The sequence below is a fragment of the Ananas comosus genome, linkage group 5 (assembly GCF_001540865.1).
Source record: "Ananas comosus cultivar F153 linkage group 5, ASM154086v1, whole genome shotgun sequence".
Classification (NCBI taxonomy): domain Eukaryota; kingdom Viridiplantae; phylum Streptophyta; class Magnoliopsida; order Poales; family Bromeliaceae; genus Ananas; species Ananas comosus.
The window spans coordinates 6,928,473-6,942,064 of NC_033625.1; the positions used below are offsets into that span (position 1 = coordinate 6,928,473).

Consider the following 13,592-nt stretch of genomic DNA (forward strand, 5'->3'; position numbering starts at 1 on the left):
CGACCCCTCCTCCCACTCATGGCGCCTCCTCTGCTTCTCTCTCCCCATCACTACCACCGGTAGCGCCTCCCTCCTCGTCCACAACCCGCTCTTCGACTCCACCCGGCCCAACCCGCGCTCTCTCTTCCTACTCTCTCTCTCACTCACGCACCATTTCCTGCTCCTCCTCTCACGCAGTTTCTTTTCTGCATTTTTCTCATCAAATATTTTATATTTTAAAATATAATTATTTTTTTTAATTTTAATCATGTTTTTGTTTTTTTGGTTTTTAGTTTCTGCAGTGATTCCTCTCTTCAGCTTCCTCTCTCTCTCACGCACCATTTCCTGCTCCTTCTCTCATGTAAGTTTTCTTTTCTGCATTTCTTCTTCGGATATTTTATATTTTAAGATATACTTATTTTATTTTATGTTTTTTTTTGGGTTTTTTTAGCTTCTGCAGTGATTCCGACGAGCTGCGCAAGCAATAATATGGAACCTTCCGCAGTGATTCCGACGAGCTGCGCAGGCGATAATATGGAACCTTCCGTATGTGTTTACCTCTTTCTCCTGTATATATGTATATATTTGCTCATGACTATTGAAAAAGTACTTTAAAAAATATAATATGCTACAGTGAAAAAAAACTGTAGAGTATTTTATAAAAATTACGGTAAAATACTATTATAACTAATATATAATTATATAACTAAATATATAATAAATTGTCCAATTAATTACTTGTTATTAATATTTTCTTAATTTTTTATATTTCAAAATTTAAAATAATTGATTAATTAAATTAATAATTTTGTCAAAATTTTCAGAAATACTATAGAGGTTATTACTTTTTATTGTACTTTAGCAAACTTAATTGGATAATTTAAATTTGACATTCAATAAAATTATTATATTCATTTTTTATTTAATAACTACAATATTAAAGTAAAACTTTACAGGAAATATCAATTAAAAATAACTAAAGATAAATTTTTTTGCTCCCACAAATATAATGTAATATTTTTTTCCTACTAAAAAAGGCCTATCCACAACTATTTTAATAATTATCTCAAATCCATATAAATTTGTGAATCATATTTATCTACAAATTTAAAATTTTAAATTGTAAATTCATAAGTTATATTTTATTGAAAAATATCTCATATTTTAGATATTAGTAAATAAAATTGAGATAATTTTTATATATTCACCTTTAAAAAAAATAATTAAATATTATATATGCGGAAGATATTACGTGATTGATATTTTGTAGGTGGCGGATATTAAGTGTGAGAAAGAAAATATTTAAGAAACGGGTAAATTAGGAATATTATTTGTGACAAAATACGATATTAGTAGGCGGCGGTTATTAGGGGATAGGGTACGAATATAAAAAGTGAAATTTGATATGCACTATATGAGAGCAATTTAGGTATAAAATATGACAGTCATTAAATTAGATCCAATGACTAAGAATTAATATGTTTTATGATAATTTAAAAATAAAAATAAAAGTCTAAATTACGGAAAACTTTCCGTCAAAACCCGCTTTTCCATTTTCCCCCTGTCATTTAAAAATCTATACTTTGCCCCCTTATAAAATAAAAAATATTTACAGAGAGATACGATGTGACAAAATGACCATTTTGCCCTTCGCCATTTTTGTCTTCTTCCTCATCCTCCTCATCTGCGGCAGAGGAGGCCGACCTCGAGTGGGACGCAGGCGGCGAGGCCGTCATCGGATCGGCATTTTCGGAAAGAAAAAAATTTAAAACTCTCTCTTTTATAAGTAGTATAGATATATATTTATTATAATTTTAAATATATTTAATCTATAAATAATAATAATAATAATAATAATAATAATAATAATAATAATAATATATAGTATAATAATTGTTATATATTAATAATATATATAATAAAAAATATATTAAATATTTTTTTTTTTTCTTTCAACCAAACAACTCTTATCAAAAAAAAAAAAAAATTCTACAAACCAAACACTAAATAACGTAAAAAAAATTTTTCGCCGACAAAATTTTTGATACTACAGTTTTATATGAAATCAAACACACCGTAAAATTAAATATTTTTTATGCCGCAGTTTTACATGAAATCAAACACACCCAGCTTGATGGGTATTGGGCATTAAGCTTGGATTTGGACCGGGCCTTAATTTTTTAAAAAAAATTGAGTAAAAGTCCGACCCGAAGCCCAATATTTTCGTTTAGGCCGGGCTTGGACATAATATTATCCGACCCAAGCCCGGCCCGGTTTCACCCCTAGATACCAACCACCCAGTCTTTTTACCAAATTCTGAAAATGTTGAGGCCTGGAGGGTACAAATCTACGTGCACTGGACAGAGATAGCTTTATAGGAACACAATTGAACTTGCCTAAAATTTTAAAACATTTATTTAAGAAAAAAAAGCACTAAGATTATATACCATGTGTGCTCCTTACCACAAAAGCACGTGAACCTAATCTTTCTTATTTTCACTCACAGAGAAGAAGAAAAACGACAAAAAAAAAAACAAAAGAAAAGAAAAGAAAAGAAAAGCTGTGAGTCGTGAAGCAGCTCCACTGCATTCCACCCATCTGGATTCCGCCATGGCAACGGCGCCTTCGTCTCCACCCGTTGCTCATTAGTTTGGTTGATAGGTGGTGCTACTCCATTCACGTAAACACAAAAGCAGTGATAATGATTATAGCCTTTTATTGGAACCCGAATCTGATCTTAATCCAAATCCAAATATAATAGTAAATCCGAACCCGATAGTAAAAACCTCTTTTTATAAAAGTATAAAAGCCCTCTCACACCCTAGAAGCCGGTAATCGTTTGTTTACCTTCGCACCTTTGTGTATTTCATTCCACCAGCAGCGGATCTTCGCGTCCAAGGCATTCCGATCCGGCGAGAGGTCACAGAAGGTATTCGTTCTCTCGCATGCGAGATCTTCACATCGTTGTGTTGATTTGATTTTGTATTGATCTTTTAATTTTGCGTTTAGATGATCGCGATCGAGATTGAGCTTTCCAGTTCTTGGATCTATTCGTTTTCACGTAGTACGATCGAGTGGTTTCGTGATTCATTATACGTTTTCTTTTTCGTCTGTGGCACGATTTTGGGGGTTTCATCGGCGATGGCGATGGGTTTCCTCGAATCTGATCTACTCAGGGTTTTTCTCCGAATCAACGTAGAGAAATCTGATCTCTGTCCGACCGATTGGCTTCACTGTCCATCGGATTTAGGGTTTTGTCATATTTGGAGTTGATCGTCTACGATGAATTATTGATGAAGCGTGGATCAGTCGATGGAAACTTCTGTTTCCCCCCCTAGATCGTAACGAGTTCTGTACTCTCATATAAATTTATGGCATATTTTCTTCTGGTTCTACCGAGTGGCATTTGCACTCGATGATCTGTGTCTGATGTTTTCTTATGCAGGGCTTTTCTATTCTTCCTCTATGTCATGCGAGAGGTCTTTTTTTTTAAAAAAAAAAAAATTGGCTTGCTGATTTTTGACTTTGATGTTTTTATCTTTGATTGATTTTGTTGCCTAATTTGGTTTAGCATCGGTCGTTTGACGGTCCAATCTCTTTTTTTTTTTTTCTCTTTTTCTGTCTACTAGACCACCAGCGAAGACAAGGTTATTTGTCTGTCTCAGGGGCAATATGGCGACGACCACCGTGAAGAACAGCTCCAGCCGGCTGAGCGACGAGGCCATGCGCCGTATCCACCAAAATTGGATGAGGAGGTATGATCGCAAGTATGCCGACGAGGATGAAGAGGAGAAACGCTTCAAAATTTTCAAAGCGACATTTGAGGAGATTGAGGAATACAACACAGGGGAGGAGACTTGCCTGGTCTTACTAAGCCGCTATTCAGATCTCACTGATGAGGAGTTCTTCGCCTTGTCTCCAAATTTAGAGGACGATCCGCCGGAAGAGATGCAGGATGATATCACTATACGTGAGCTTAGGCGGGAGGAGCACTGTGATGCCTGTTGCAGGTATCTGTGTTGCAAGTAGTAGATGGATCTCTAGAGAAAAATGGTGCCTCTAGAGAAAAGGGGGCAGTGTTATATTCCTAGTGGGTAGTTTGGTATTGTCTGGAAAGTTTAGAGAACTACTTGTTATGCTACTTCTTTGTATCTTTACTTTCTCCGTTTTTAGGAAGGGTCTCTGTTGGGTCTCTTTTATTTTTTTTTTCTTCAATAGTAAAGGAACTTCTATTCAGCGTCCTGTCTTGTTAATTTAGTTTCCATGGACTAATAGTGTCATTGTTCTTGTGCTTAAGCACTGCCTAAACATATTACCTATCAATGGTATAACTGGTTTTGTAGTTATATATGATTATCTCTTATTCTATTATATCAACAATATGAATCTTGTAGTGATGCTGATGGAAGAGGAGCAGAATGACGTATCTTAATGATATATTAAGAGGTATGGAAGTGGATGGAGAGTTTTTTAGATAAGCGAAGTCCAACTCAGGTATGGTTGCCAGCTACTTTGCTTCACATACACATGCAATTGAAGTAAATTTGCTTTGAGTTATTTAAGTTGTTCTGACAGGACTTGTATTGGATCTTGTTTGCTGGAAGTGTCAAAATTCTACTAAATGTTTTGTTTCAAAATGTCCTGTCTTGATACATATTGGACCGAGGTGGAGAGTTTGTATCAAAATGCTCCAGTCAGTTTCAATTTTGTAGCATGTATCTCACATTCTCACTTTTGCAGTTGAATGCTGCTGCTATTGTGGACTCTGGATTGCCTACATATCTTAATTGTATAATATGCCTGCCTAATTTAGAATGTGTATTCAGCATTTAGCTCTTGGTATTGTTTGCCCACCTTACAAATTGTTTCTTTTATTTTATGGAGACAATTTTTGGCAATGTGAAGCTTTAATATGATGCTTATGTAATATTTTAGGTTCACTTTTTTGGTATAGGTTTTTTGGTATAGGAGATCATGTTTTTAGACAGATCCGAGTGAGATTTCTAAGCCTGCACTTTTGTCTACACACAGGATTCTTGACCACTGCTCATCGTGAAATCATTTAAACTCTAATTAAACATTGGTATTCAAAAGAATTCTATTGATTGCCCACCTATATTGCTGTATTCTGTTTACTTAGCGATCATTTATGACCTTCGTGAATAATTTCGTGCTATGGATGATTAAATGGATTGATTCCGGGCCTTGTGAATGAATTCTAGTTTTGTTAGCTAGATCAGATACGATAATTTCTTGACTACAAATGTTTGGAGTTTCTTACTTTGATCATCATTTCAAAGACGGTTGTTTGTTGTTTCACCTATCTGACTTAAGGTTTCGACCTTATCTTTCTGCCCTGACTGAATGTGTGGGCCAATTCAGTTCATTACGCGAGCTTCACATTTTTGACTGTGTTAAAGTTATTGTTTCTTGTTATCTCGTTATGTATTATTAATTGCATGTTCATTTTTCAAATTCCGGTGTGCTTGATTCGCTCTTTTGACTTGCCATAAAAAAATAATAATAATAAAATTTTCATGCTTGTATGGGAACTGGAATTAACAATAGTTTTTCTTTTTTCCTTGATCTCACAGCTGATGGATATGTTACTTAGTTTGCTGATGAAGTCGATGATTGGTGTTTATTATTCCATGTGGTTTGATGTGGTTAATAAAGAGTTGCCAGGAGTCACTATTTATGAGGATGTTAGATTTGTTTCCTGTAAGTTCCTATTCTTATATAATATAATATAAAGTATGAATGATTCGATTGTGGCATGAAAAGGTTGACATGCCCAGAGAAGGACAGATGAATCTTGAGTTAGAAGGATTGTAACCAGAATTGCTAATAATAGATAGGTCAAATAGTAACTATAAAAAATTAATAATATATATGACATGTATATGATAAATATCTAAGATGTGAGTAAACTATATATTTTTTTATAATTTTTTAAGTCGGCAAAAAAAAAAATCTTTTTCAAATTTCAAGGATTTACTCTTTTGACAGGTGAAAAAGTAAACTTTATACTCGCCCTTAATCGTTGGAATCACATGACTACAAGAGTCCACGTGAAAATTAATGCGAGGTCATGTGACACCCACCAAAACCCAAAAATTGGGTCTATCAAACAAGTCTCTGCGATGTTTCCACCAAATACAAATCACAAATTCATTTTACTACTATTTATACATGTGTCCTCGCACAAATTTTAAATTAAATAATGATGTTTTAATATAGTGTTTAAAATCCTAAATATTAAATTATAACTAAATAGTGTTCAAAAGAGCCCTTGTTGTTGTGTGGTGACTTCTAACGGAAACAATTAATTTTGGCCGGTGAGAATGCATGGTGTGCCCCTCAACTATACTCGGTTCTGAAATAGACTCTTCTCCTTTAACTTTTGATTTTTTGATTTTTTTTTTGGAAAAACTTTAAAAACCCTCGTTGTGGTTTCACACTTTTTCATTTTAGTACCCTGTGGTTTTAAGTGTATCAAGTTAGTACCCTGTGGTTTCTCACTTTATCACTTTAGTACCCTGTGGTTTAAAGTGTATCAAGTTTGTACTCTGTGGTTTTATTTTTGTTTCAAATTAGTACTCTGTGGTTTTATTTTTGTATCAAGTTAGTACCCTGTGATTTTTAAACCACATGGTACTAAAGTGATAATGTGCGAAATCACAGGGTACTAAAGTGATAAAGTGCAAAACCACAGGATACTAACTTGACACACTTTAAACCACGGGGTACTAAATTGATAAAGTGAAAACCACATGGTATTAACTTGATTTATTTTAAACCACATGGTACTAAAGTGAAAAAAAATAAAACCATAAGTGGGGTATTTGAAGTTTTTTCTTTTTTTTTAAATTTTCTTTGCAACCGAATGATTTTAGTCGATGGAATTGAGAGTTTTATGGAAGTTGTTGATGGTTTTATCAAAGTTAGCACTTCAATCTTTTTTTGCCGTGCCCTATAAATAGGAGTTGATTAAAAAGTTTTCTATATTTTGGCTGTGGAGATTCTTCTAGTTTTATTAAAAATTTACACTTAGAAAGTATGGTTAACTTGTAATTCAGATAAGATAAACTAAAAAGATATGTTACGGCTGGGAACTTAGATAGTAACGATTTAAAAAATTCTTTATTTTTTTTGGAAATAAGTTCTCTTATCTTATTTATTCGAATAAAATTGTGTAAATGTCAAACGAGACCGAATAGTGGTTATAGCGCTCATTTAGCACCCAGATCATATAGCAACCTAGATGTTTCACAAGTTGCAAGAGATACATAAGGGACACAAGTAATTCTACCCGATCCAAAATGTTGGAATTAAATGACATTAGATTCAGAATCCCATGGCATCCAAGCTGTTCCAGTTACTTTTTAATCTTACTTTATTGAATTCACTTTGAAATATTAATTGATGAATGTGAGAGCTTAATTTTGCTACGGAGAGACTCTGCGTGTGAGGAAGAGAAAACTCTACTATATATCAACCAATATTACCTCCTAGTTCACCAGATTTTTTTATATTTTTTTTCTAATAAGCTGGACTTATCAACCTGTTATACAGAATTAGATTTGATGAATGTATCATTCCAACTGTTGCAATAAAAGCTTTCCGGTAATATATTCTTGTACAATCTCCATCTCTTGGGGCGCAACAAGTTTTTAATATGACAGGTTTAGTTAATAACTCAGGTTAATAACTTAGGCCTTACCTCTCTAAGCAACTTAATTACATTTGTGTAATAATAAACTGTACATAGTCTTGAAAAGCAACGCATGAACCTATATATATGCATGCACAGTAGTTTTTTGACCTTAAGGGCGAATTTGGTTCGCACTATGGAAAATTAATAAAAGTAAAAAGATATCCAAGAATCTTATTCATATTCATCCTAGTACTAAGAATATAGTATTTCGGTGTTTTGTTCGTACGGTCTATTATTTAATCATATTTTTTAAGATTGCAAAAAATATATAATTAATTAATTAATTTTTTAATTNTCTATTTCTCTTCCTATTTCTTTAATTATGCTCTCTCTTTCTAACATATATTCTCTCTCTTTGTTTTCTAAAAAGATGTTTAAATTTTTTATAGTATTTCGGTGTTTTGTTCGTACGGTCTATTATTTAATCATATTTTTTAAGATTGCAAAAAATATATAATTAATTAATTAATTTTTTAATTAATTAAATAATACTATAAAAATAATACTATAAAAAATTTAAACATCTTTTTAGAAAACAAAGAGAGAGAATATATGTTAGAAAGAGAGAGCATAATTAAAGAAATAGGAAGAGAAATAGAGTTAAGATTAGAGAGAATGAGAGGGTTGAGATTTTAGAAAAAGACGGAGAGAAATAACTTAATTTAGAGAGAGAAAAAGAGTTGAAGTTTAGAGAGAAAATGATAAGTTTTGAGAGAGAGAGATATGAGGTTAGAGTGTAAAGAAAAATAATACCAACTAACCGCCGGATGGGAAGAAAGACAGAAATTTGATATATTACAATTATCCTAATCTATTAATAAAATGATATCCACTCTTCCTCAAAGGAATGAGATTAGTATTTTGGGATGCATCTTATTTCCAAGTAAATTTAGTATTGTTAACTAGATTACTTAGTGCGTTTAGTTAAATATCGTCATATTTTTTTATTCCTATTAAATTATAAAAAATATTAAAAAAATATCGCGAATCAAACGCACCCTAAGACCAATCATGATCTATGATGATGGCCCAAAAGATTACCAAATAAGAATGGGATGGGAAAAGGTGTGGTTCAACTTTAGTGATCTGCAGATTCTGCACATCAGGTGAGGCGCAAGTCAAAACAAAGTCCATGCATGCCGGTTGGCCGATATACACAGAAGCAATGATTTTGTTGGTAAAAAAATATCTTCAAGTTGGGGTATGTTTTGAAATGTATATTCCATCACGAAGATAGTGAATGTGTGGTGGATGGCAGAGAGGGAGTAGAGACACTTAAAGGGACTTGTAAGAGGTCAACTTACTAATAATACCCCTTTTGTCACTTACTAGTATCCTTTTATATAATTAATTTATAGTTTGATAAAATTCAATTTACATAATTATATTATAAACATACTATATTTACATTACTCAAATAATAATTTCTCACCATAGTAAAATAAAGAGCTCCACATTAATTTTTTTTTTTTTTTTTTTTTATCTGGGACACCAGAAGAATGAAATTTTTGTATCTGCTAAATATTATTTGGAAAATTTCTTTCCCCTTCCCAACCTTTTCCCTTTTCTTAGTTTTTCTTTTGCATGTTTTGTCGAATTATGTACTAAGATTGGACGAGTTAGTTTGGCTAATGGATTAGATGCTTGATCAAAAATATATATAAAGATAAGATATATTAAGTGCTGCATTTTGAACCGTAGAGTTGTGACTACGACTATGCAAAACAAAGAGGAAGGAGTTGTAGTCCTCCCTGCCATTAGAGCATGTAAACTATTTTCCACATATTTACTTTTGTGCAATAGAAAAATAAAATATAATAAAACGGAAATAACATACCATTTTTATGCTTTGGATGGAGATACAAACATGCCCAGAACCAACACGACCCAATTGTGGCTAAAATTCAAAAGCCCAATAGGTACATTGGGCCGGTTAATCTTTGTCATAATTTGGCTCATATTATCGATTTAAGGCCCAGTTAATTAGGGACCCTAGGTAGAACTAGAACACTAGAACCTGATCTAAACTAGTTCAAATATCTTCTATAACCTACATTAAACCTCAATTTCTTATCCAACATGACGCTACCTCCTTTATTGGTTCTTTTTCTTCCAATGGTGATTTTTCTAGCACTCACCTCAAGATTAAATTAATTAATTCATGTCTAATATTTAATTACATACACTATATTCCACTAATGAGTGATCTTTATAATTCCAGTCCACTCCCCTCCTCCATTAATCCCGCTTCTCATTAATGAGTGGGCTTTGTAACTCCTCCATTAATGAATGGGCTTTGTAACACCAATCAACTCCCCTCCTCCATTCATTAATCCCCCGTCCTCTCTCTTTTGCATGGTCTGTTATTTTTCATGTAACATTATCATCTAATCTCTCACTACCACGTTCATCTCTCTCTCTCATTGCATTAATGAAAATAATGAGGACGATGAAGAAGAAAAAGAAAAAGAAGAAGAAGAAAAGTATGCAAAGAACGTTGCCTCCTTCGAGAAGCATCGCCTTGCGAAGTCGAGCTGCAGACTATATAAGTGTCTGCTAGGCTATTCGCGCCGGGGCCCCTACTAGCCGTGAACCATCGCCCTCTCGGCTGCCTCCTCGCGAGGCTCGCGTGCGCCCACAATTGGGCCGAGGTGAGCGGCGTCCTGAGCCTCCTCTTCGAAAGCGTTTCTCGATAATCGCATGAACTTCTTAGTAAATTCAAATTGTTTGAAAATTAGAGTTTCTGTGGTTGATGTGATAGCAAAGCTATGCCAATTTAGATATCGCAGTTTGGTGATGCAGATGAAGTGTTTGTTCATAGGTCGCAATGGAAATTCAAAAGCGACTCAGCACGGGAAGTAACTAGCAGTTGAAAATTAAGAAGATGTATTAGGTTTGAATGAGCAAACTCGCGTGGATGAAGAAGTGCTCCAAAAAATTATTAGTATTTTTTAATTTATGTTTTTGTGTTATATTCATTCCATAACCACTTTTTTGAGTAGGCACTGTTGTAGGTAAAATCCCTTTCGTAAACTAAAAGGTATGATGTGGAGATTGGAGCGTGAGATCTCACCTAAATTTTCTCGAGTCAGATACGTTAACTTATTATATATGTGTTTCATATTCTCAATCTGTTTTAATACTTTGACAAAGATGCTTGATTCAACTAAAGCTAATTCTTTTTTATCTTTTACAATGGATTGTTCAAAAGGCACATAATATGATAAAATCGTATGTTTTTTTACTATATCTCGATAATTTTTAAAAAATTATATAAGCTTCTAGCTGTAATTTTATTTTTTAAAAAATAAAATATAGTCATGCAAATTGGTTGTGCTTATCATGATATAACTTTTTATACATCAATTAGTTGTAAATATAAATTTTATTAAAATTTTTAAATTTTATTTTAATTATCTATTCGCTGCATCGTGTGGATTTCTACATTAGTTATTATTCTTAGTGTGTGTGTGATTAATCAAACCTAACCATTTTCTTAGATGGATGGCCATACTGACTTAACAAGGACTTGATAAATCTAAAAAGGCTGACATGTGCATTAATTTCTTTAACGACTGTAGGTATCGAGTTTTTTAATAAAATATTGCTTGAGATCCTCCTAGACATTATTGTACAATCTATAAGACAATTTACAAGACATAAGTAAATAGTCTTCCTGCGTCGGTCTCTATACTATATGAGAAGAAGAATATTGTGATACTAGATACGGACCCGCGCGATGCGACGGAAAAAAAATACAACAGTAAATTATTATAATTATTAATATTATTTTTTTTTCTACTATGCATTAATATTTTTAAATATTAATGTTTTGAACCTATAAGGGTTTCATGTGACGGCAAGATAATACAATAGTAAATTATTATAGTTATTAATATCACTTTAACTTAAAATTTATCCTAAATGATATTATATATATATTATTATATATTAAAAAAATTAAATTTAACATTCAAAAGAAAATCTAAATTAAAAAACTAAAAATTCCGAGAGAGAGAGAGAGATATATATATATATATATATATATATATATATATATATATATATATATATAATAATAGTAGCAAGGGTCCTGCTGGGGTACGAAAAAAGATCATGGATAACACAATTATTTTGTATCTATCGAAGGTTTTCATATATTGATAATAAATATATATAATATATATATATATATATATATATGTAGAGTCTGGCTGTGGGTACTATCGATAACACCAATGATTGATGCTATCGAATTTTTTACCGTTAGATTTAACCCTTGATTATTTTTATCCGTTAGTGTATACACTATTCAACCAACACACTCACTCAATCCTAAGGGCCCACATCATTCTAAACACCACCCATTTCCATCAAGGATTAAAAAATCAATAGCACCAATAGTTTGATGCTATTGATAGTATTCCAGCCTAGTTATATATATAATATATATATATATATATATATATATATATGAGTCCGGCTACTATGCTATTAATAGCACGAAGCATTTTGTGCTACCAAGTTTTCCACCGTTAGATCTATCCTTTTGATCATTTTCATCCGTTAAATCATACTATTCAACCAACCACCCACTCAACCCTAGGGGGCCCACGTCATCCTAACCACACATCTCTTAATCCAATGGCCAAAAATTTAATAGCACCAATAACTTGGTGCTATTAATAGCATAGTAGCCTAGTTATATATATATATATATAGTTGAGCTAGAATACTATCGGTAGTAAACGAGCCGTTTTACTACCGATTTGTTTTCGATGATAGAACTTCCAAATTGACGATCGGCTCCGTTGAACATAATCTATACCACTTGAAGTCATTAAAAATCAAATTTCATATCTTTTCGACATCATTTGCCTAATGATCAAAGGGTTGCAAAATTTGTAATTTTAATGGTCGATAAGAGACAAACTCTCGTTTAACGGTGTAAAGATATCCAAATCAATTGAATTTTTGTTAGAAAATTTTTTAAACTATTTAAAACAAGATCTATACTCTTGATCTTGATTACAAGACTGCTATCATCATTTTTTAAAGAGTATTTATTTTCAGCCATTCATTTTTCTGTTCACTTGATGAATAAAAGAATAATATCGAAAGTGCGTGAAATTTGATTTCTATGTAGTTTAAATAGTTTAGATCATATTTAACGGAGCCGATCGTCAATTTGGAAGCTTTATCATCGAAAACAAATCGGTAGTAAAACGGCGCGTTTACTACCGATAGTATTCTAGCTCAACTCTATATATATATATACATATATATATATAAAATATATATAATATATTATATATATATATATTATATATATATTCGTAGCAACACAGGAAGGAAAGGAGGGAGGGTCCACTACGCCCTCTCTCTCAGGCTCCCGTCAGCCGGTCCACCATGGGTGCCGGCTTGTGGCTGCGGTGAGGATTGCGGAGAGTGTAGCCATTAGTGTTTCACAAATAAAAATTAAATTCAATTAAAATTTATTTTAAAATTTGAATTCAAATACATTCAAAATTCTAATTATAATTAGTTCAAAATTATAATTTTTAAATAATTCAGGATTTAAATTAAATTTTTTAATTTTTATATCTGTGAGACTAAATAAAAAACTTGCAAATTTTAGGTGCAAAAATTGGCGTGCCCATGCCCTTACCAGCCGCATCCGCCCACCCACCCGCGCCACTCACGCGGTGCCCGCACGCCGGGGGCCTCGCCGCCCGCCCCACTCGCACCGATCGCAGAGAGACCTGACGTACCCGCTTACAATACCGATAAAATTTTCAATTTAAATTTAATTTTTTTTGTATACAGCCCACAACACTCGGGCTCACATCCACACCGACTCGCGCCCACGCCCACTCCTGCGCGGCCGCGTAAAATA

General features: G+C 32.9%; 1 protein-coding gene across 7 annotated transcripts; it reads left to right on the forward strand.

Annotated features, from left to right (window-relative positions):
* Positions 2,491–4,329, forward strand: LOC109709847 (senescence-specific cysteine protease SAG39-like). Of its 7 annotated transcripts, none has more exons than XM_020232192.1 (3): positions 2,495–3,327; positions 3,425–3,458; positions 3,609–4,329. In XM_020232192.1, the coding sequence occupies exons 2-3, from the start codon at positions 3,445–3,447 to the stop codon at positions 4,006–4,008; spliced, it is 414 nt and encodes a 137-aa protein (XP_020087781.1). In that variant the 5' UTR covers positions 2,495–3,327; positions 3,425–3,444; the 3' UTR covers positions 4,009–4,329. The 7 variants fall into 7 exon arrangements, 6 of the variants coding, with proteins under 6 accessions (XP_020087781.1, XP_020087780.1, XP_020087782.1 ...); XM_020232191.1 differs by lacking the exon at positions 3,425–3,458 and having other exon boundaries at positions 2,495–2,908; positions 2,989–3,320; XM_020232193.1 differs by having other exon boundaries at positions 2,495–2,908.